This window comes from Periophthalmus magnuspinnatus, chromosome 7 (assembly GCF_009829125.3).
Source record: "Periophthalmus magnuspinnatus isolate fPerMag1 chromosome 7, fPerMag1.2.pri, whole genome shotgun sequence".
In the NCBI taxonomy this organism is placed as follows: Eukaryota; Metazoa; Chordata; class Actinopteri; order Gobiiformes; family Gobiidae; genus Periophthalmus; species Periophthalmus magnuspinnatus.
The window spans coordinates 18,351,705-18,376,088 of record NC_047132.1 but is presented as its reverse complement, the minus strand read 5'-3'; the positions used below and the strand labels follow the sequence as shown (position 1 = coordinate 18,376,088).

The following is a 24,384-nucleotide window of genomic DNA, read 5'->3' as shown; positions in this document are numbered from 1 at the left end:
GGATGAAATAACGCCCTCTGGCGGTTAATAGTCCCAATTACATTCATAGACCACGGTCTATGAATCATCTTTATGTATGTATCAACTATTATCAATCTATCGTTGCAATGGCCTATATTTTGCATACATGACTTTAGCGCCATCAGAGGCCTATGAATTAAATCACCTTAAAACATTATTTTCATGACATTTAAATATATTTACAGATCTCTGGTTTTACTGATAAGGCTGTATTTTTTTTACTGTAGCGTCGTCAAATTATAGGAAACTCCTACTTACGGGACACATATTTTATCCACAATTAAAGCAATTTCCAATTATTTCCACTAGAGAGCGGTCTAAATCGAACACATAGATTTGTTTCTTTTATACGTTTCCTCTGCTTCCTTTACGAGCCCCACCCAAACCGGAAAATGTCTTTTTTATTTTAACTTTTTTTGAATCAATACATTAACGAAACTTCAACACAGCAATGTTATCCTTGTAATTTCACAATTCTACACCCTGCTGATTAAAACTATATATTACGAAATTAGGTTGAACCAAATATTTGTTTAATGTTTTATTCTGAAATGATGATCCACACCGGAATTGAGGTGTGCAATATGATGAACTTGACAGAACTGAAAGCTAACAGCTAATAAACATCCTTGCATCACTTTCGTCCCGTTTATAGCCGAAAAAAGGCATATTTTGTTGATTCCTTTGGGTTATCCGAGGAAATACACTAGCCAACACTGCGTTCTTTGTGTCGGCAGTTCTTTCAGCGACTGTCAGCCTTGGGGAAAGTCGAAATTGTGACGTTTTTTTAGAGGATTGAACGGGGCTACGGAGACATTGCAGCCGCAGTTAGCATTGGGAGCTAGGCGAAAACAAAGATGATCGCGTTGATTAACAGGCTTCTGGACTGGTTCAAGGCGCTATTTTGGAAGGAGGAGATGGAGCTGACGCTGGTGGGGTTGCAGTACTCCGGGAAGACCACCTTTGTGAACGTGATCGCGGTGCGTGGGGCTCGGTGTGCAGGCAGAGGCAGGGCAGATGCGCCGCTGCAGCTGGAGCCGTCTTTGTGTTTCTGATGGAGCCTGGGTTGACCTCGGCTCGGGACCAGTCACGGGTTTAGTCATAGAACTTCACATTCAAATAATAATCAAATAGGATAAGTGTGTAAACGTGGGTGCATTTTGTTGAAACTTTGATTTGCACAATGTACTTTAAGAGAGAAAGGACTCAAGCCTGAATTGGGACTAGCCCAGGAAGAAATCAGGGCTTGGACCCAGATATATGACACACAAATATACTTGTTTTGTTTTTTTGTTTTTTTCCTTTGGCAGTACATCATGAATCACTTTAATTAAATTATATGGTTCCAAAACTGAGTGAACCAAAGGAAATCAGATGTATAGCTGAACATCCATATACAATCTAAGATCAGTAATTCAAAAAATTACCCGGGTCTAGAATAAAATTAGCTTTCATAAATTACTCAACTATTGTATAAAAAAAATAAAAAAAATACATCAACCAGCCTATCATCCCTACTTTTTTTTAATTCTTTTCGGCGTTTTTTTTTTAAAATCATTGCACTGTATATTACATATAATATGTAATATACATTTAATTTTATTTTAATGTAATTTTGTTTTCCAGTCTGGCCAGTTTAGTGAAGACATGATCCCCACAGTGGGCTTCAACATGCGGAAGATCACCAAAGGAAACGTCACCATCAAGGTTAACATTCTTTCAGTTGTATGTGGGATAATGTGGGTTTAAATATGTACACCAAGGACACTTTGAGTGGTAATGGATTTATAATTATTATGCAGGGCCGGAATTTAAGTCATCTGTACAGTGCCCTCTGTTTAAATTGTCCTGCTGTTTACATGTGTATTTTAGTTGTGGGATATCGGGGGCCAGCCCAGGTTCAGATCCATGTGGGAGAGATACTGCCGAGGAGTCAGCGCCATTGTGTGAGTGTTACAAACCATGCAGAATTTCTTCCACTGTCATACATTATTGTCAATAACATAAACCCCTCCCCAAGTTCATTAATTTGTTTATTTATATGTATTTGTTTTAAAACTAAAATATGTTACAGATACATGGTGGATGCTGCAGACCCAGAAAAGATTGAAGCATCAAAAAATGAACTCCACAACCTCCTGGACAAACCACAGTTGCAGGGAATACCAGTAAGTTTACATTGGAAATATGAATACAATATTCACCATCCATCGTCTGTATGTTCAAATCAACTTCATCCACAAACAATCAAACCACAGCTATACACTTGGTAGACATTTATCCTGTTCAGCCTTCATCGTGAACACAGAATAGAGGCATCTTTGTTTTTTGCAGGTGTTGGTTCTGGGGAATAAGAGGGACTTACCAGGAGCCCTGGATGAGAAAGAGCTTATCGAAAGGATGTAAGATCTGATGAATAAACTACATACTAATCTATCATCCCCCATGTGTCCGCCAGAGGGGAAACTAACCCTATCTATCCCACAGGAACCTGTCTGCTATCCAGGACAGAGAGATCTGCTGCTACTCCATCTCATGCAAAGAGAAAGATAACATCGGTATGAGACACTACCATCCTACATTAATAAGTTATATACTAAAGATCAGATCATATAGCTAGAAAATGTTTTCTAATCTTTTTCGTAATCTTTTTTTGTGGAATCTTTTAGAGCCTGTACATACTCTGTGTGCCCCAGTGTGTTATGCAAAAAGTGGTCAGGAAAAACCTTGCTCGATTAAGCAAGGTTTTCTTGACCAGGATTCTGACTCAGATGTACAGAAGGGGCATAGACTGTCCCAGTAGCATTAGGGGGTTCCTTGACATTTGTTTTTAATTTGTATTTAACCTCAACTGGCACCTGCACTAACTGGGATCTAGAATACACACTTCTCCAATACTTTAGATAATCTCCCCGGGTTCAGGTGGATGTGATTGACAGGTGGATGTGCCAATCAGGTACATCAGTGGTCTGTCCATATCAAAGCAAATATAGCTGCTTACAGGGAAGAAAGATTAAAGGAGGCTGAACATTTCTACAGAATCAATGAGCTTGCCTCGAGGTGTGGTGAAGGTAGTGATGATTGAGAAAAAAAAGTCAAATTTTATTTGTGGACCAAAAGTAGCCAGGTCTGCCTGTGTCTGACTGCTTCCTTCTGTCCTTAGACATCACCCTGCAGTGGCTGATCCAACACTCCAGGACCAAGAGGACTTCATGAGACTCCCTCCTCCCTCCTTTCCTAAAGTGCCCTCCACTATTACTGTCATTCTCTATCATGTGCTGTAATTACTGGCAACCCAATGAATTCAAATGAGCTAAATATTGATTAAGCTTATTCTAGTGATTTGTACTTGTTTTTACTGAACTGAAATATCCCAACTGCTTTCTAACATTAAAGGAAAAAGAGTTTTAAGTGACCTAGATGTGTACTGAATCAGGCTGCACTGTCAAAGCATAATCACAGTTGCCCCAAACACTTAATTTAAGGTTAGTTGGGTCTTTAAGTTACCCACATCACAGTAGCTCTTAACAAGAGGACAATAGTAATGGAGGGCACTGTACAACCTCCTATTTTGTCCTCTAATCTTCCCTTATCGCCTATCTTTTTTTTTTTTTCCCCCTTTTTTTTTTGTTAATGTTGATCTGCACTTACACTGCTCTATATGGCAGAAATCTCAGTATTTAGTCTGAACAAATGAAAACCATCTGGAATGCAAAACTTTTTACTTTTGCTCTGTCATGGCATTCATAAACTTTGCCATCAGATGCTAGAAAATATTCACAACCAAACTAAAAGTGGTTTGTCCCATGCCCTTCCTCTGATTGGTTGTTTCCCTAAAGCAGCGTTTGTGCAGATTTACCCATAAGCCCTCACTTATCTTACCTCTTCTCATGGATGTCTCCTTTTTGTTGCACTGTTTTGTTTTTGTAAAATATTAATGATCAAATCCTAATAATGTTGATAAGAATACAAAAACATTGTCCAGGCTTCATCATGGTCGACGTAGTGCCCCCTACAGTGCAGATCTGGTGAACTGCAGGGAGCACTGTTTGAAGAGATGTAGCTTTGTTTTAATATTTTTTTTGATGGTTAAAAAACTCATTTTTCTATGATTTGTATTTTTTGTACATTTTGTTAATTTTTTTGAAAGTTGGAGCACGTCCTTCTCTCCTTCCCTCCAACACCCTTTTGTCCCAATGCTTGTGATGTGTTCATTCTTCCTTCCTCTGTCTGATCTCATTTGTGTTCAAGTACATAATCATAAGATTGATGATGATAATAATAGAAGGTGGGAAGGATGCACTCTGATTAAAGTGTTTTTATTTAAATATTTTGCTTTGTGTCAAAAAATAAAACTGAACTCGATTAAAATGTAAACATCTTTCTTGTAGTTACTTGATAGTGTTTAACACAAGTGGGTATGTATTTATTTACAAGGATATAACAGTGGTGATGGTGGTAAAGAAGGAGCTGAGTCGAAAGGCAAAGCTCTTGATTTACTGGTCAGTCTATGTTCCTATCATCTATGGTCATGAGCTTTGGGCAATGACCGAAAGGACAAGAGCGCAGTGGTTGAAATGAGTTTCCTCTGCAGGGTGGGTGACGCTCCCTTAGAGATAGGGTGCGGAGCTGTCACACAGGAGGAGCTCAGAGTAGAGTCGTTGCTCCTCCACATCGAGAGGCGCCAGCTGAGGTGGCTCTGGCATCTTTCTGGATACCTCCTGGACACCTCCCTGGAGAGGTGTTCTGCGCATGTCCCACCGGGAGGAGTCCCAGGGGAAGACCCAGGAGACGCTTGAGGGACTATGTCTCTCGGCTGGCCTGGGAATGCCGTGGGATCCTCCCAGAGGAGCTTTCTGTGTGGAGAAGGAAGTCTTCCGCGACCCAACCCCGGGAAAAAATGGATGGATAGATATAACAGCATCACATACAATATTATATATTGATGCAACTGGAAGGGAAGGGACGGTATTGTAGATATACAACTCTTTCAAGTCTTTAGTACTATAATTTTAGTCACATTCTAATAAAAGCTTAAAAATAATACTCATTTTGTTATGGCAGCACTGAAACAAAACAAGGGCCATGTTAAATGTGGTTAAATTTATTTATTTTTGTTTGTGCTATAGGCAAAGGAGCTTACAGTTCTGTCCACAATATCACTGAGAGACTGACATCATGATTGATACTAACCCAAGTTGCTCAACCTGCCACACACACTTCCTTGTTTACTGTATGAATACTGGATAAGATTAGTACAGCCCTATAGTTAATGTTACACTTTACTTCAAACTATAGTAGTTCTTCATGGGGGATAATGTAAAAACATAACTGTTTTAGAAATATCCCCCATGTTATGAGGTGATCAATTCTAGGTCATCCTGCTGACTGTGTGACAGCTGATTGAGCTGACTGGTGAAGAGGCTGCAGTTATGTGATGGGTGGAGCTACATAAAGGGAGCCTAGACCACACCTACCACATGCTAGCATCAGGATCCTAACATCCTAGAGAGAGTAAATGTCTTTTAAAAACAACAAAGGTAAAAGGATAGTGTGTAAGGGTTGCACATAGACATAGACATAGAACAGTATATTTTAGTTTAGCCCATCTCAAGAGAGGAGAACCAGAACTACAGACCATGGTGGTTCAGTGTGACTGCAGCCTGGACAGGTTCAAAGAGGAGCTCATCAACTTTTGTGATCCCAAGTGTCAAAGGGTCATTATCTATGCAGTAATATTCCTAATAGTTCTCTTCCATCTCTTCTTTACAGGTAATTACAAAATAATGCATGATGTTGTGATGTTGAGGTTCAATTATCTACAAAAAAGACAAAAAAAAACAAAAAACAAAAAAAAAACAACTGGTGGAATCTGCTGATTTTTGTTTGGTTCATCATAGGCAACATGAAAGGCTTGCCTTGCCAGGAAAATGTCCACCATAATCCAAGCCATGGCTAAATGTTTCCTGTATCATCTATATGTTTGAAGGTTTTTCCTGCTCTTGCGACCCTCAAAAGCAAACTGTAGCCTGCCATGTGTATCTGATCTTACCCACTCTTATAATTGTACTCCTACTTCTGAGGCTGGACCGGATCTTTCAGCGAGCACTCTCCAGGTAGGCCTACATTTACTATTTACATATGAATACATGAAATATCTGTAATATGTAAGACATTTTGTGAAAATAAATCCTAAAGTATGCCACGTTCTCATGTTCCTATTGTCACTAATTGTAAATAAGAGCAGAAGAGGTGCAAATTACAGTTTCCTTTTTTGCCATGTGATCATATACTATTACTAAAAAGTTCAAACTTTTAGATTGCAAAACTTGTCCTTTTCCCTTTTTTAAACTTTTTTTTGCCCATTACCCTAATCACTGGTTCAGATTTTGTCCATGACACCCATAATACTAGAGGTGGGTAGTACTTTTTGAAAGGAAATGTGCTTTTCAGAATACTTTTCGACCAGCATACTTTTACTAATAATATCTATGTCTATAAATTGATATTAACTTCAAATTATAAATCTGACTACGTCCAGAGAGTTACTCTTTAAGTTACTGTTACCTGAGTAACAGTTTTGCCAAATACTTTTTTACTCTTACCTGACTCTTACTTGAGTAATTTATTTCTACTATTATTGAAGCAACATTACTCTTACTGGAGTACATTTTTTGGCTACTCTCCTCAGCTCTGCATGATGCCACTGCAGTAACTGCTTTAGAAAAGTGAATTTGATATGTTCACATCTATCTACAGGCTGGCTCACACATGCTCACATCTGGAGGGGGCAGCAGAGCAGGTCTGGTGTAGTAGTCCTCTGTGGTCCATAATGTTGCAGCTCCTGAGGGCCCTTGTAGTCAGCCAGGTGTGGGTGGTGTCTGTGCTGTTCAACGGGAGCTGGTGGGTCTGCTGTAGGATCCAAGGCAACCCAGCTGAAGTCCAAATCCCATGCAGAGACCCATCTGGACTAACGTCAAGTGAGAAGTCCATCCTCGCTCATCTGAGGAGTCTGTCCAGGGTGAGCAAAACAAGTGGAAAAAAGGTTTCTTCATTGGATTCTTATACAATAAATGGTGAACATGCTGAACATCGGAAGACCTAAAGAAGGGTCCTGTAGTTGTTGTTTGCCATTATGTAGAACTATTTCTATTCTGTTGTCACTTTCTAGTGTTTCCATTGTAGCCTAATTACTCTACTCCCCTGTAGTAACTTGAGTGTTTTGCCAACACAATGTGGCATATAATAATAATGTTACTATTGTGGAAATTATATGTATTGTTGACGGTAATAATTAATTTGCGAAGCCTTGGTGAGTTATGAAATACAAAAAGGATAATTTTTTGTTGCAACAGATATGGTCAGGACAGAGCCTGGCCTGCCCTGGCGACCAACCGGCAGCCTTCCAGCATCTCAAGCAAGTCTCTCTCCACAGCATCTGAGCTTTGAGTATTTAGACCAGAATTACAAAACTACATACACATCAAAGCAGATTGACTTTTGTTTCACAGCAGTTAATCAACTTTTACACTTGAAGACAAGTAAAACAACATAGAGTTATCTGAAGGATGGAGACAATGCCTGCTGAGCATTCTCACATGTCAATGTGTGGGTTTCTTTCAAAGATCAGAGGTACACAAAGACATATGATAAGAAACTTTTCTTTGCAACATGTATACACATACATTTTTATGAAAATACATTCACTTATATAGCAATATCTGGACACTCAAAGACATTTTACATAGCAATATGCATTCACTGATAAACTGTTATTGTAACCACAGTTGCACATGTGCACACACACCACATTCACTAGGCAATGTGGGTGGAGTGTCTTGCCTATGGACGCAATAACAATTTGCACTACAGACACTGCTGCCCCACTGTGGCACTTGGTATTCTCAAGGTCTCCCATCCAGGTACTACTAACCCAGACCAACCCTACTTTCCAGTTCAGATGATGTTGGTAATTTTCAAGGTGGTAGGGCAATGAACAAACATGAACAAACTAAATCAGTCAACAAATAAGAAATTATATTTTACATCAGATGCCATTCGGTATGTAAGTATGGTCATTTTCTCTGGTTTAAAACTAACCAATATTGTAAAACAGAAGGATGGTTGTGTGATTCAGATTTTTCAAATACGATGTAAATCTGATTAGGTCATTTCAAACTTTATGTTCTATCTTTTTAGGTCTCTGCTCTGGGTGTGCTCCTGGCTATGCTCTTACTGGCAACAGGCGTTTCAGTGGTGCGTGTATTCTTTAAACAGGATGGGAAACTCTCTGAAGTCATTTGGGATGAGGGTCAGAGTCTGGTGTTTGAAATGGTCCAATCTGCAGCAAACAAGAAGATCAAGGCGGATGTGGAGGCCTTCATCAGGGGAGAGGAGTGGAGCCAGTGTGCCAATGCAGTGGAAGAGTTCCTCAAAAAACTCCAACCACTTAATAACATGAGACACTTAAGTCCCACCGAAGACCCTCTGCAAACAGGCCCAGCTGAGGAGAGCTCCATAGCTCCCCCATAGGACACATGCAGTAAATGTTTGGCTGTGTCTTGTTTCTCACCAGAATCAAAACTTTAAAGTAGAACAAAATTTTATATCCACTTTTTTCACTGCTAAACTGTGTTTATGGTGTTTTAAGAGCATTATCATCTCTTCCAAGGTTTCTTTTGGCAGTTTTAGTGCAAACTAGGTAAATGTGCAGTTTCCTATAAACTGTGTGTGTGCTGTCTTCAGTAGCCACTGCAGCTACTGGTAGTTGTTGACATCACAAGAGACTACCCTGTTTACAGCCAGGTCTTTCTGATTACAAACACCTGACTGCAGAGGCAGAGTTTGAAATATGGATACCTGCTTGACCAATCACATTGTTCCTTATACCCCCAGATGCCACCTCTCCTCTAACCTCACTCTTTTTTTTTTTAGTCCTCCAGGTATTTTCCAGTTTAGCAGCTCTATTTGAAATGTGTTTTTTGGCAGAGTTTATATGTTTAGCCCCACCTTAAGCTATGTATGCACTGTGGCATAGTGGGTGTTTGATTACAGGACTATATGGTGTATTTCTGGGAGGGGTTTTGCATGTTCTTCCTGTGTTAAAGAAGTTGTTACCCCAACAACTTAAAAACCTGCACAGTAAACTTTCTTTTTGTGGTGGCTCAGATCAGAAATAAACACATAAAAAAGCAATGGCTCAGATCCAGTTTAAGTTTATATATAATATAATTAAATGCTTTCTATGAATGAAATTCTACTGCAGGAAAATGTAAAGCTGGTCAGGCAGTGTGTTAGTCTCATGACTTTATTTTACTTTTAAATACTAAATTGTTCTACACTGTATATTTTAGTGAGAGTAACGTTACAAAGAGTACAAAGTAGTGGTATAAGAAATGACTCAGAGTAACTTAAAGATCTGATCATGAGAGACATTTTTCAGTTATTTAAAAACAACTACCCCAAAGGTGGAATGTGTACTATTAATTGTTTACAACATGATCATTAAAATAAAACCTGCATTTTTTTATTGTCTATTTTTGAAAAGACATGTGGAAAAGACAAAAACATAAGTTTACATTGATCCAGCTGTAGAAATAGTATCCAGCATTTGACCAGACTTTCTAGGTTTTAATATAAAACTTTACTTCCAACCATAAGAAGAAAAGGCTTACAGTTCACAGTATACACTATATAAAAAGAAAGTGTAACTGCCCACACATGCCTTTTCAAGTCTGCCCATAAATATTTAATAAGATTGAGATCAGGGCTTTGTGATGGCCACTCCAAACCATTGACTTTGTTATCCTTTGTTATCTCACTTTGTAACCAGTTTGTCAGTATGCTTCGGTCTTATGTCTTGAAATTTTGCTTCAGTATTTCCACAAAATGTTCTTTCCTCATGATGCCATCTATTTTGTGAAGTGCACCAGTCCCTTCTGCAGCAAAACAACCTCACAACATGATGCTCCCACCCTCCACATTTCACAGTTGGGATGGTGTTCTCAGGCTTGCAACCCTTTTTCCTCCGAACGTAACAATGCTCATTATGGCCAAACAGTTCAGACAGTTTGTCAGACCACAAGACATGTTTCCAAAATTCAGGTCTTTATCTCTGTGTGCATTTGCAAACTGTAACCTGTCCTTTTTATGTTTCTTTTGGAGTAATGGCTTCTTCCTGGCAGAGTGGCCTTTCAGCCCATGTCGGCACACTACTCGTTTCAGTGTGGATAAAGACAGACACTTACCACCTTCAGCAGCATCTACACAGGGTCTTTTTCTTTTGTACTTGGGTTGATATGCACATTATGGACCAAAGCACGTTCATCTCTTGGACACAGAACCCATCTCCTCCTTGAGCACTACAATGGCTGGACATTCCCCTGGTGTTTATACTCATGAGTAATAGTTTGAACAAATGAACGTGGCACCTTCAGGTATCTGGAAATTGCACCCAAAAATGAACCAGGCTTGTGCAAGTCCACAATTCTCTTCCTGATATCTTGGCTGATTTCTTTTGACTTTCCCATAATGTTACACAAAGAAGCCGTGTGTTTCAGATCTGTCTTCAATCAGAAGCTTCTAAAGACGTGGCATAATCATCTGGGTTTCAGATATTCTTTAAATGCATAGTAATCTTATTGTATGTAAACAGCTGACTTTGAAGAAAGTAATGAAATATGTATACAAATCCTTCTCTTATTATTCTGGCATTTAGCAAATGGAAATAATTTTGGTAACCCTAATTGACCTAAAACAGGAAAAGTTTAGCCTGATTTCATGTCAGACAGTGAGAAAAAAGCATATGCGTGTTTTATATAGTTTTAACTGTGTATAAGAACTGTCCTTATTAATAATAGTTGTACCTAGAAAGGATTTCTACAGCATTTGTAACATTTTAAAAATGAATTTATTAAAAATGCATTTATTAAAAACATCATGAAGGTAATTCCATGACAGGTGCAGTCAGTGTAGCAAAATATTTCATAATTGACAACAGTGAGTGCACATTAAGTCAAGGCAGTTTTGTAGTAGGCCCTAACACAGTCTGAACTACTCTACACTTTAAATGGGCTGTTACAAAATGTGTTCACCTTTAACATCAAAACAACCTCTGCCTCTGTTATTCTCTATGTTACCACAATAGTATTTACAAGCTATTACAGGCAAACAGATGTTTGTTTGTTTATTTGTTTGTTTGTTTTTAAGGTTGCACAGGACTCCCCCTATATATATATATATATATATATATATATATATATATATATATATATATATATATATATATATATATATATATATATATATATATATATATATATATATATATATATATGCTTTTGTCAGGAACAGGAGCAGAACTGCTCTGCTCTAAGGGCCCCATATGCGCCTGTAGCCTGAGGACAGACAGGAACCGCGATGCATGCTGGGAGCTCAGGTGTGACTCTTGGATCACTTCCTTCATTATTTCACTTAGTTTAAGTTCAGGTGCGCTGTGGACTGGACCTGATCCACTGGTCTGGACGAGCCTACACTAACGCGGGGACACAACTTTTAAGACGTTCACTCTAACTTTATTTTATATTTTTTATATATTTATTTATTTTGATTTCATTGGACACAGAACGAAAAGGAGAAATGTCAGTGTCGTGGATTTAACGGAGGAGCAGTGTTTTTAGATTTCTTTCCAGGATTACATCTGTGTTTGTAGATTTTGACTACCCTCGAAAAAGAAATGGACGAACTGGACTCGGGAGAGAAATTTAGTCCGAAACAGGTGAGTGCTTCTTTACCTGTGACAGGTGCACAGCGGAGTGTCGTATCCACGTATCATCGATAGTGAGACTGAATAGGCCTGTATTAGTCATACACTGGTATTGTATTGTGGTTAACTAACACATATTTGAATAGAAACTAATATTACCTACTTTGATAACACAGTCTTTTGGCTTATCAGGCTACGTTCCTTTTTTCTTTAAAAAATATGTATTTTATATAATTATATTTATATAATTTGTATAAATTTATTTATTTAAAAAAATAAATACTGTTTAGTATAATGTATTTAAGGGACTATGATAGGCCTACCTATAGGACATTAAACACATGTCTCATACAGCCTACAGAGTGTAGGAAAATAGCGGCACTGGTAGTAACTACCTGGCACTGGTAGGTACCTATTCCTAATGACAACTTCTACAACTGCCAGTAGCTGGCCTATACTTCTATTACTTCTAGCCATAGATTTAGACTACATTATTATATTATATAATAAAATTCCACAGAAATGCAAAATGTTGTACTACTATTACTATTACTACACTGTTATTGCTGTCACTCTCTGTGTTTGAGAAGAAAAACTGTCCCAGAGCTGAAACATATACTACAGAAACTGAAAGAGTGCTACCTCAGGGAGAGAAACCAGAGACCCAGTGACAGTGGATGTGAACTTTTCAAACTTCAAATGTCCGTCGTGTTAGGGGTTAGGGTTAAATTTCCTTGAATCGTGGGGTCGAGCTGATTACTAGACAGAAGAGGACACACATTTCTGTTTATTGAATGACTCTAATTCAGTATGTCAGCAGTATGTATGTTTACCTAAAAGTAACTACAAACCAGTGGTACAAGCTAATCACTGCCACAGCAACACAGGGGGGACAGTAGTTGTTAAAATAATTAGTAAAGTATTTGTGTGTGTGTTTTAGGGTCCAGAGTGGGATACATTCCTCCAAGCATCAGATGGCACTGCAGTGGAGAAGAGTCCTCGTCGAAAGAGACTTTGGATTGGTCTGGGACTCACTCTTGGAGCAGTCTTCATAGCTGTACTCACCACTGTGCTGGTGCTGAAATTTCACAGTAAGGACTTAACTTAGCCATTTATTTAACACCCCCACACACTAAACTAGAATTTCAATCAGTCTACCATGATTTTATATTAGTTCTGATAAGGCTTAAGATGATTCTATTCAGTAAAGGTCAAATTGTGTTGTTAATGTGTTTTTACAGTATCGATACTTACTCAAATGAGTATCTAGTTCTGATACTATTTTTTATCAATTAGTATTTGAGTTTTGATGCTTTTGTCAAGCCTAACACACACATTTCTGACAAAGTAGAAATATCATACTGGGCTGGTGGTCCCTCTGTTTAAGAAGGGGGACTGGAGGGTGTGTTCCAACTAAAGGGGAATCACGTGTCTCAGCTTCCCCAGTAAGGAGCAGTGTGGGTTTTGTCCCAGTTACAGAACACTGGACCATCTGTATACTCTCCATCGGGTTCATGGGAGTCCACATGTGTTTTGTGGATCTGGAGAAGGCATTCGACCGTGTCCCTCGTAGTGTCCTTTGGGGGGTGGGGTCAGGAGCAGGAGCTGTGCTTGCATTGCCGGCAGTAAGTCAGATCTGCATATTGGACTCCACCAGGGCTGCCCTTTGTCACTGGTTATGTTCATTGTATTTATGAACAGAATTTCCAGTTCTTGGACCACGGGTTCTCATCTCTGCTGTTTGCAGATGATGTTGTCTTGATGGCTTCATCGAGCAAGGACCTGCAGCAGGCACTGGGGCAGTTTGCAGCCAAGTGTGAAGCAGCTGGGATGAGAATCAGCTGAGGCCACGGTTCTCGACCGGAAAAGGTGGTGTTGTTCATGAGTGAGGGAAGGATGGAGCATGAGAGTGACAGGCGAATCAGAGCAGCGTCTGCAGTGAAGCCATCTCTCTATCAGTCTGTTGTGGTGAAGGAGCTGAGTTGAAAGGCAAAGCTTTAGATATACTGGTCAATCTACATTCACCCACCCTCATCTATAGTTGTGAGCTTTGGGTAATGACCAAAAGGACAAGATCGCGAATACAAGCATTTGAAATGATTTCCTCCGCAGGGTGCCTGGGTGCTCACTTAGAGATAGGAATTTGTTGCACCTGTTGTAGATGTTTGTTCTGGTAGTTCTACTGATGGGTGTTTCTCTTTCTCTTTTAGATCACAAGGAAGTCCAGACTTTGCCCAGACTCTACATCGGATCAATGGAGATCCAGAACCAGCCCTTCGTCCAGGACTACGAAGAACCAAACAGCCAACCCTTCAGAGAGCTGTCCTCCCTGGTCCAAAAGCAGGTCTGCATCAGCGCTTAATGTAACAAATTTAGCATGCACAATATTTTCTAACAAGCTAATATTTTCTAACAAGCTAATCTATGATATATATGAATATATATATTCTCTCTCTCTCTCTCTCTCTCTCTCTCTCTCTCTCTCTCTCTCTCTCTCTCTCTCTCTCTCTCTCTCTCTCTCTCTCTATATATATATATATATATATATATATATATATATATATATATATATATATATATATATATATATTCTGTGTTACCTGCTTACCTCCATGGAAATAGACAATACGATACTGTGATATGAGGCAAAGTAATAGCATATCCGTGGATAAAAGCATAACCAGAAAAGTTACATATTGCACTTTTAATAGTATTTAATTTGATTGTATATAATAGCACTGTACATGTACATTTAAAGATGACACATGAGTGCAGTGTTATTTCCAAAGTTATTAAACATAAACCCATACTGCCTTCTCCACTCAATATGTAAATTTTATTGTTTGCAACAAGAAGGGCATCAGGCAAAAAACATCCAAATGTTAACTGCGTAAACATGCTTTTATGACATTAATTTCCTCCTACTTTATGGCACATGCATTAAAAAAACTTCTTTAACTTGGTTCCTCTTGTTGTTATGCTGTTCTGTATTTCAGTTTTGCTGTAAACATGTTATAAACAAAATTGAGGATAGTAATATATTAAATGTATAGGACATATTTACATTTATAATTTTTTCCCTCAACTTAGCTCAGAATCATCTATAACAAGAACTCGGTCCTGGCAAAGTACTTCACAGGATCCTCTGTCCAGGCCTTCAGGTATCACAGTTGTTTCATCTTCCTCTTTTCTAAATCCTCTGCTCTCACAATGTATGCATTTCAACTACCTAGTTAAAAAGGCATTCAAATAAGCCAAGTATTTTGAAAGTTGTCTCCATAAAAAGTTTTTTCAAGACTAACTTGTTGATTTTGCCTACAGGTGAGGTAACAGGTGTGTTTTCAGATATGTGATTCACACTTGGGAGACTAAACCAGTTGAATTCAGATCGAGACCAGGTCTATAGTCAGGTCTAAGGAGTGTCTGGGTGGAGCTGTGCTATAACCTGTTCTACAGTAATCATCAGTCCAAGTTTAAGGTTGAGCTGCAGTTTCTCTTGAAGAAGGAGGAGTAATATTATTGATTAATGCACAGATAATGTCTGCTCAGTTTACAGGAAATGTAGTTGTAGTTATTACAGTATTAACAGGTATTGCTTGCATGGTTGTAGAATAATGAAAACTGCTGACACTAATAATGAGAGGCAATAGCAACTACTGCCAAATTTGGTACATATATATTTTTTAAAGCTTTGGACTGTTGTAATATTGAAATGTAGAAATGGTAGGTTAGCATGTATTTTGTAAGATGAAGCAAATTCATGATTTTGTAAATATATAACAAATATATAGCACTCATTGTTGAGATGTGTGGTTGTATTGTACGTGTGATATTGTGTGAGAGTGTTTGAGTCAGAGAGTGGACAATGTGAATTGTTCGTATTGTTGACTGATTGTAATTGCACTGTATAATTTTCTTTATGTAAATCAGGGACTGCGATTGGAAACTAACTATTAAGATATAATCTGGTGTGGAACACCTCTGTTTCACATCAGATTATGATTTTATTGTCTCTGGACATTGTCGCTTCAAATAAAGACAAAACTAAACTAATACAAAAAACTACTAGTAAACATTGGCTTTCTTTGTAGACATTAACTCCCAAGACTCTAGCTAACCCACTTGGTTAAACAGTGCCTTGATTTATTTTACAGTGAATCAAGGGAGAACAGCGTTGTGGCCTATTACCAGTCTGAGTTCTCTGCTCCTGACTCCCACAATGCTTTGCTGGATGAAGCCATGGAGTCTCTGCTAGAAATGGGTCCGTCAGGCAATACCCTGAGTAGGACCGGGATCAGAGGTCAAGGGCGAGTGCTCATACCCCCTAAGAATGCATTGCAAGTCGACCAGGTCATCTCTGGAGGTACGTAACATATGCACACATACGATTCAGACCTGGTGAAAAATACAGATAGCACTTCTTTTACTTATTATTACTTATCTTTTACAGCCATTGATCCTCGTATGAACAGGAAGTCTCTATTTGGTGAGTGGAATATTTTATTCTTTAGCTAATCCCAGTACGGTAATTTCCTTACCAAGATCCATGTTTAGGTATGGATAATCCAATAGTGTCTTATTTTCCATATTTACAGTGAAGAAGTCCTTCACACTGCGAGTAAAAGATGGAGGAGTGGTGGAGTCTCCCGGTTTTCCAGATAACCCATACCCCCCGAATGTGTTTGTCCAGTGGAGACTCAAGGCAGAACCAGGATTCAGGATCAATCTGGACTTTCATACCCTCATACTGGAGGATAACTGTGAGCAAGACTTCATCAGAATCTACGACTCGCTGGTCCCTATTGAAAACCGTCTAATCGCAGAGTAAGGATATTCACTGTCTGCTCCTGTCTGCTTTGCTCCTGTCTGCTTTGCTCCTGTCTGTTCTGCTTTGCTTCTGTCTGCTCCTCTCCACTCCTTTCTGCTCCTTTCTGCTCCTGTCTGCTCCTGCCTGCTCCTGTCTTCTCTGCTCCTTTTTGCTCCTTTCTGCTCCTGTCTGTTCTGCTCCTTTCTGCTCCTGTCTGTTCTGCTCCTTTCTGCTCCTGTCTGCTCTGCTCCTTTCTGCTCCTGTCTGTTCTGCTCCTTTCTGCTCCTGTCTGCTCTGCTCCTTTCTGCTCCTGTCTGTTCTGCTCCTTTCTGCTCCTGTCTGCTCTGCTCCTTTCTGCTCCTGTCTGCTCTGCTCCTTTCTGCTCCTTTCTGCTCCTGTCTGTTCTGCTCCTCTTCTCCTGTCTGCTCTGCTCCTTTCTGCTCCTGTCTGCTCCTGCCTGCTCCTGTCTTCTCTGCTCCTTTCTGCTCCTTTCTGCTCCTGTCTGCTCTACTCCTTTCTGCTCCTGTCTGTTCTGCTCCTTTCTGCTCCTGTCTGCTCTGCTCCTTTCTGCTCCTGTCTGCTCTGCTCCTTTCTGCTCCTTTCTGCTCCTGTCTGTTCTGCTCCTCTTCTCCTGTCTGCTCTGCTCCTTTCTGATCCTGTCTGCTCCTGCCTGCTCCTGTCTTCTCTGCTCCTTTCTGCTCCTTTCTGCTCCTGTCTGCTCTGCTCCTTTCTGCTCCTGTCTGTTCTGCTCCTTTCTGCTCCTGTCTGTTCTGCTCCTTTCTGCTCCTGTCTGCTCCTGTCTTCTCTGCTCCTTTCTGCTCCTTTCTACTCCTTTCTGCTCCTGTCTGTTCTGCTCCTGTCTGTTCTGCTCCTGTCTGCTCCTGCCTGCTCCTGTCTGCTCTGCTCCTTTCTGCTCCTGTCTGTTCTGCTCCTTTCTACTCCTGTCTGCTCTGCTCCTTTCTGCTCCTGTCTGTTCTGCTCCTTTCTGCTCCTGTCTGCTCCTGTCTTCTCTGCTCCTTTTTGCTCCTTTCTACTCCTGTCTGCTCTGCTCCTTTCTGCTCATGTCTGTTCTGCTCCTTTCTGCTCCTTTCTGCTCCTGTCTGCTCTGCTCCTCTTCTCCTGTCTGCTCTGCTCCTTTCTGCTCCTGTCTGCTCCTGTCTGCTCTGCTCCTTTCTGCTCCTGTCTGTTCTGCTCCTTTCTTCTCCTGTCTGCTCTGCTCCTTTCTGCTCCTGTCTGCTCTGCTCCTCTTCTCCTGTCTGCTCTGCTCCTTTCTGCTCCTGTCTTCTCTGCTCCTTTCTGCTCCTTTCTGCTCCTTTCTGCTCCTGTCTGCTCTGCTCCTTTCTGCTCCTGTCTGTTCTGCTCCTTTCTGCTCCTGTCTGCTCTGCTCCTTTCTGCTCCTGTCTGTTCTGCTCCTTTCTGCTCCTGTCTGCTCTGCTCCTCTTCTCCTGTCTGCTCTGCTCCTTTCTGCTCCTGTCTTCTCTGCTCCTTTCTGCTCCTTTCTGCTCCTGTCTGCTCTGCTCCTTTCTGCTCCTGTCTGCTCCTTTCTGCTCCTTTCTGCTCCTGTCTATTCTGCTCCTTTCTGCTCCTTTCTGCTCCTGTCTGTTCTGCTCCTTTCTGCTCCTTTCTGCTCCTGTCTGCTCCTGTCTGCTCCTGTCTGCTCCTTTGACTCTGCTCCTGTCTGCTCTGATCTTGTCTGCATTTTTCCTGCTATTCCTATTTTGTAATAATATTTTTTATTTCTTCCAGGCAGTGTGGATACCCTCACCAATCCCTCTCCTATCTCTCGTCTGGAAACGTAATGCTGCTGACGCTCGTCACAAACAATGAAAAAAATTTCCCTGGATTCAGAGCCAACTACTCCCAGATTAAAATCAAAGAGAATGGTACAAAATTGTATTTCAAAATATTAGATAATTTACATGGATGGTGTATATTGACACTTTGTGCTTAACAGAAAAGTACATAAGCCTTGACACTAGAGGGCAGTGTAAATCAAGATGTAAAGTTTAAATGAGGTGTCAGAAAGATTGCGTGCATCAGAAGTGGTAATAGTGCTTAGTAGTTTTGTGATATCTCTGTACAGAATGTGGAGGTTTGCTAACCACAGGGAAAGGTGTGTTCTCTTCTCCCTTCTACCCCTCCAACTACCCTCCTCAGAGCAGCTGCTCCTGGGATATACAGGTCTGTCAACACAAAAGACACAAGTCCACCCATTTTTACCCCGAACCTAGTCCAAATTCAATTATTTCATATCTCACAGCAGGAAACACAGCTTCTGACTTTGTTCATATATCTCCCCAATAGACTGCAGAGGATAAGTTTATCAAAGTCCTGTTCAGAAAGTTCTTTGTGGGTCAGAACCAGGACCTGGACTGTTCCCAGGACTATGTGGAGGTCAACGGCAAGAGGTGGGTCTTAAATCTCAGACTATTACAAATATGTTCAGAAATTCCTGGTTGAATAAATAGCATATCTGCTTATTTTCCCAATGATTAAACAAATAAACCCACAGATTTATATGTAATATAATATGTATGTGTTATATAATTTTCCAGATTATGTGGCAGTGAACTGAAGACACCAGTGCAAACATTCCGCAGCTCTCAGCTCTCTGTCAAGTTTCATTCAGATTCTTCCAGAGTGAACCAGGGATTTACTGCTGAGTACGAGGCTTATGTCCCCACTAACCGTAAGTCTTATGCTACACACCACTGACCAAGCACAACTCAGTAGGTTTACATTTATGTTCTTGTAGGGCTGGTCACATTAACGTGTTGTATCATGTAAACTAAAAAAAATAAAAAAATATTTTGTTGTGTGTTAACGCAGGTCACATATCACAGATCACACACTGAGCTGCTATATATAGAGATAGAGAGAGATAGATTGATAGATTGCTAGATTGCTAGATTGCTAGATTGATAGATTGATAGATTGATAGACTGATAGATAGATTGATTTTGAACATGATACATTGTTGTGGACCCAGAAAAACACTATGTAATTATAATATTCCACCATATATTTTGTTTCCCTCCATCATAGTATTGTAAAAGGTCTATACTTTAAACTTAAGTTTTTTTGTTGTTTGTATTAATTAGTTTTAGAATCCAGAAAAAAAAGCTTTATTGCCATTGTCATTGAACAAACTAGGAGTGATAAACAAAATATCACTTAACTTTAACTTAATTGCCCACCAAAGTGGAAATTTGTCTTTGGTTCACCATCACATGAACACATCAGTCATTCCATCAACTTTAAAATCAAATATGTTATAAAATGTCTGCTACATTTAAAAGAAGGTTGCTGCTCATTGATATAAACGTTTCAATTCATTAGTTTAACAAACCGACAGCACTTGACATGAATGATCCTTTGTACACCTTCTTGGTTGCTAAAAGCATTCTGTACCGATGTCCTAATGGCATTAACTTAAACTCATCCCACAGAGGGTGCTCAACATAACTCATGATGTACCTGTACACTATAATATGATATGATATATGATAAAATTTAAACTATGATAAGATAAAAGACATGCATAAAATAATTTCTTCTAATTTCCTCAGTTTATGTGTATAGTGTATGTCTGTGTCTGTCCCAGCGTGTCCCGGAAGGTTCCAGTGCTCCAATAATCTCTGTGTGAAACCAGACCTGAAATGTGATGGGTTTAACGATTGTGGAGATGGCAGCGACGAAGAAAATTGTGGTACGTCCACTACTAATACCTCCCACTCCCCAGACACCTCCTTCATACTCATACACATTGTTTAAAAGTGGTTTGTTGATTACAGTTTGCAGTGAGTCCCAACTGAAGTGTAGAAACTCTATTTGTAAGCCCAAGTTCTGGCAATGTGATGGCTTCGATGACTGCGGAGACAACACGGATGAGGAAAACTGTGGTGAGAATTACAGTAATTGGGCCAGGTGGATAATGTGTCTTGCCCAACAACAAAACAACAGTATTCCAAGACAACAGGAATCAAAGTGCCAATAGATTTTTCATGATTTGATTTTTCACCAGGTGTAGTCCTGCTCTAACTATCTTTTCGTTTATAGAGCGGTGTAAAGCGGGAGAGTTTTTGTGCTCCAATGGTCGCTGCGTATCTGTTAACCTCAAGTGTAACAGTATAGATGAGTGTGGTGATGGATCTGATGAGGCCCACTGTGAGAAATGTGAGTCTAACCCTCAGCATTTTTCAACCCTTAAACTGTATTTACTAACTCTGCACTGTAATAGTCCAAACTAGGGCTGGGGCAGTTGGATTTTAATGAAGTCATGCCTAATAGTCAATGATATATGATTGAATTTTTCTTAATGGAGAGGTCTACAGACAGTCCTCTGTCAGTGAAGGAAGGAGGAAGTTGTTGTTAACTTATGCGCTCACACACAGCCATGTTCCTGGAGTCATGCTCGCAGTTCTCGTTCCGCTGTTCCGATGGTCGCTGTGTGAGTCGCTCAAACCCCGAGTGTGACGGAAACAGAGACTGTCAGGATGGATCAGATGAGGAGAATTGTGGTGAGTTAATGCTGATGATGACAATCAGAGAAAGAGATGGAGGACTGCCAATTCAGTGATAAAAACAACAACAACAAAAAAAGATTGTTGTGTTTTCTGTTTTTATTTTGAGGATACTTACAGAGTGGAGTCAGTATAGTAGTAGTAAAAATTTATAGTAATAGTAGTGCAATGCCGGTGTACTTTCAGAGTGTGGCGCACGTCCATACCGCTCCTCCAGAATTGTGGGTGGAGTTGAGTCCCGCTTGGGGGAGTGGCCGTGGCAGGTGAGTCTGCACCTGGACAAAATACATGTCTGTGGAGCGTCAGTCCTGAACAAGAGATGGATCCTGACAGCAGCACACTGTGTGTACAACAGTGCCACCAACAGGTCAGTGATAATACTACACATCATCACACTACATAATAGTAAAGATTTAAATACTGCAGCTTACTACAGTGTAACTAGCTGGTCAGTAAAGATACTAAGATACTAAGAGCAAATGCAATGCCAGAAAAATGAGTCATCTCAAACAATAGCACCATTTCTTTCCTGCAGGACTTTACTCTTAAATACAACAACAAACCTAGAGCTGATTCTGACCTTGTGGAGCTCTCTGAGGGATTTCAAATGTTAGGGGGAACAATTTTTTTCCTGAATTACTAACATCAACAAGATTCCCCTTAAAGGGGAAATATTTAGCAAAATTAACATTTTATGAGCTTTTAACAATTTTATAAGGATGTTGCCTTATCTTACTCAGAGCTTGAGCAATCCTGTAATGTATGACAAATGCATAATGTGTCTTCTTTAACACAAACAGAACAGATTTTATGAAAATCTCCCGTAGAAAAACGAAATATAAAGACAATTCAAGCCATAAACCACCATAGATTCCTAACTTTATTGTCCCCTGTTCCTCTCAGGTTCACTTCAGCAGACCAGTGGGATGTGCTCCTGGGGCTCCACTCTCAGAGCAGTGCAAACGAGTGGACGGTGCGGCGCAGAGTGCAGAGGATTCTGGCTCACCCTGACTATGACCCTATGACTTACAACAATGATGTGGCTCTGATGGAGTTAGACAAAGACGTGGTCCTCAACCAATATGTGTGGCCTATCTGCCTCCCTGCAGAGACCCACCGCTTCAGCTCTGGCACCGAGGCCTGGATCACAGGCTGGGGTGCCACCAGGGAGGGAGGTGAGAACCAAGCCAAACCGCTGTAGCTCTGTACCAGTTCTTTGTGGTGTTCACATGCTCTAAATCGGTCTTCATGCTGCTTTCAGGTTCCACCTCTCTGACCCTACAGAAGGCCTCAGTTCGTCTGGTAAACTCCACCGTGTGCAAGGCTTTAATGGGAGATGATGTGACAGAGCAGATGTTGTGTGCAGGAGTCCTACAGGGGGGCATCGATGCTTGTCAGGTAAGGTTCTACGTATATCTAAGAAATATGATCACTTTCCTGTTGTTATTGCTCAGAAGTTTAACACTTTTATCTTACCACTGAAGAAGAGAAAAACTTCAGTGTAATTTGTCAGTTAAAACATGGTTAACATATTCAATCAACAGAGTTGAGTTTCTAATTTATTCTGGGATTGGACGGGCGCAGTATTTAGCTCAGCAGATATACTGTTGTTCAAGTCTGGTCTAACCATGTTCTGTTGTGTTCTGGCGCACAGGGTGACTCTGGGGGCCCTCTGTCGGTACAGGAGCCCAGCGGGAGGGCTTTTCTTGCGGGGGTGGTGAGTTGGGGAGACGGCTGCGCTCAAAGGAACAAACCAGGAATCTACGCCAGAGTCACAAAGTTCAGAGATTGGATCAGGACTAACACTGGGATCTGAACCTAAACCCGGACTAGACCAGATCTAACGTGGTGCTAGAGCAAGCTGGACCAAACACAAAGGTCTATATCAGGATTAATCTAGAACAAAACCAGGGTTTAACATGAACTAATATGCACTAAATGAATTATACGCACATGTCGTCTCAGTCTGTTAGTAAAGAAAATCATAAAAATGTCATGCATTACAGGGTTTTTATATAAATCTATATTTAATACCAGGAATTATTGTTTTGTCTCAGGTTCATTCTGGTCAATCCTAAGAAAAAATGTTTTAGAGCTAATTTTGAAATCCAATCTTCTGTAATTTGTGTTTTTACTGTATGTATATGTTTTTATATATATATATATATATATATATATATATATATATATATATATATATATATATATATATATATATATATATATATATATATATATATATATATATATATATATATATATAAACATTTGGGACCTTTAACCTCTACTTCAGAAGCAGTGTAGTCTTGGACATTCTTAAACCTACTGTGAACACAACATGCATTGTTTTATAGAGGTGCCTTGGGAACAAAATGTAAAAGTTTTAATTTCTCTGGGTACTACAAACAAACACAGTTGTCGCTTCCCTTTTCTATTTCTTATTTATTTGTACATAGTCTCTTTATGTGAACATTAAAATTGAAATAAGTATTTGTATTATGATTGTGTTTTTGCAGTCACTTCATTGTGTGTTTAATTTCCCATATGATCCATTAGCAGCAAACTGATTGGACTCATTACATTCTTATTAAAAAGACTGAACATTTAGACACATGTTATTTTTATTTTATTTTTTTTTTTGAGGTTACAGTGAATTTCCATTCTCCAATGAGCAGGTTTTGTGTCTCCTCGGGGTCTGAATCAAATAAACAAATGAGTGGGAGGAAGCAAGGACACAAGGAGGTAGGGAATGAGACACAGAGGAAAGGAACCACTGCTCTGAGGAAGGAAGTATGGACAGCTGAAGAAAGGGCCAGGTAAGGGCCATTGCATTTATTTCCATAATTCATAAACATTTTAGTGATTATTCGCTCAATTGCCTTATAGTTTATGCAGTGCCATGTGTTGGTTAAAGTGCATGTGATTTTCCTGTTTTTGTAAATATGACTAGGTTTGGTGGGATAGTGCCTGTGGTAAATATTTATCATAGTTTTATACCAATATTTTTGTGGGGAAAAAGTTTGAAAAGAAGAGTACAAAAATCCAGGAAGTAGAGGTGAGATCTAAAACAAAATACCTCTACCAATCTCATTAACCATAAAAAAGTCTAACCATATAAAAAGTCTATCTAAAATGCAGGGACAATTTATGCACAATTTATGTACAAGGAAGGCATTTTTCTGACAGTTTAAACATTGAGTTAACAAAATAAAGGTGTTATTGTTTTTTTGTTTTTTTTATGAGTCTAATTATAACTATTGTGCAGTTTA

At 39.7% G+C, this 24,384-nt stretch overlaps 2 protein-coding genes across 2 annotated transcripts; both read left to right on the top strand.

Moving 5' to 3' along the window:
- The first annotated feature begins 605 nt into the window (after window positions 1-605).
- On the top strand, window positions 606-4,392 carry LOC117373895 (ADP-ribosylation factor-like protein 8A). Its single transcript, XM_033970016.2, has 7 exons — window positions 606-1,001; window positions 1,648-1,728; window positions 1,894-1,967; window positions 2,096-2,189; window positions 2,356-2,423; window positions 2,509-2,579; window positions 3,185-4,392. The coding sequence occupies exons 1-7, from the start codon at window positions 879-881 to the stop codon at window positions 3,235-3,237; spliced, it is 564 nt and encodes a 187-aa protein (XP_033825907.1). The 5' UTR covers window positions 606-878; the 3' UTR covers window positions 3,238-4,392.
- A 7,234-nt stretch (window positions 4,393-11,626) lies between these two features.
- LOC117374007 (suppressor of tumorigenicity 14 protein homolog) lies at window positions 11,627-23,234 on the top strand. Its single transcript, XM_033970142.2, has 19 exons — window positions 11,627-11,797; window positions 12,726-12,876; window positions 13,996-14,129; window positions 14,876-14,946; window positions 15,940-16,148; window positions 16,236-16,271; window positions 16,381-16,609; window positions 18,339-18,475; window positions 18,676-18,773; window positions 18,897-19,000; window positions 19,148-19,281; window positions 20,197-20,301; window positions 20,387-20,494; window positions 20,652-20,768; window positions 20,987-21,112; window positions 21,302-21,482; window positions 22,019-22,290; window positions 22,377-22,513; window positions 22,770-23,234. The coding sequence occupies exons 1-19, from the start codon at window positions 11,756-11,758 to the stop codon at window positions 22,929-22,931; spliced, it is 2,553 nt and encodes an 850-aa protein (XP_033826033.1). The 5' UTR covers window positions 11,627-11,755; the 3' UTR covers window positions 22,932-23,234.
- Window positions 23,235-24,384: the final 1,150 nt, after the last annotated feature.

What these genes read in the sequence shown, in the direction of transcription:
- LOC117373895 (XM_033970016.2), top strand. Translation starts at nt 879, where the DNA reads ATGATCGCGTTGATTAACAGGCTTCTGGACTGGTTCAAGGCGCTATTT. An exon ending in CCTTTGTGAACGTGATCGCG is followed by an intron (nt 1,002 to 1,647) that starts GTGCGTGGGGCT and finishes TTTGTTTTCCAG; the next exon opens with TCTGGCCAGTTTAGTGAAGA. An exon ending in AAGGAAACGTCACCATCAAG is followed by an intron (nt 1,729 to 1,893) that starts GTTAACATTCTT and finishes TGTGTATTTTAG; the next exon opens with TTGTGGGATATCGGGGGCCA.
- LOC117374007 (XM_033970142.2), top strand. Translation starts at nt 11,756, where the DNA reads ATGGACGAACTGGACTCGGGAGAGAAATTTAGTCCGAAACAG. An exon ending in TCCTCTGTCCAGGCCTTCAG is followed by an intron (nt 14,947 to 15,939) that starts GTATCACAGTTG and finishes TTTATTTTACAG; the next exon opens with TGAATCAAGGGAGAACAGCG. An exon ending in CGACCAGGTCATCTCTGGAG is followed by an intron (nt 16,149 to 16,235) that starts GTACGTAACATA and finishes TATCTTTTACAG; the next exon opens with CCATTGATCCTCGTATGAAC.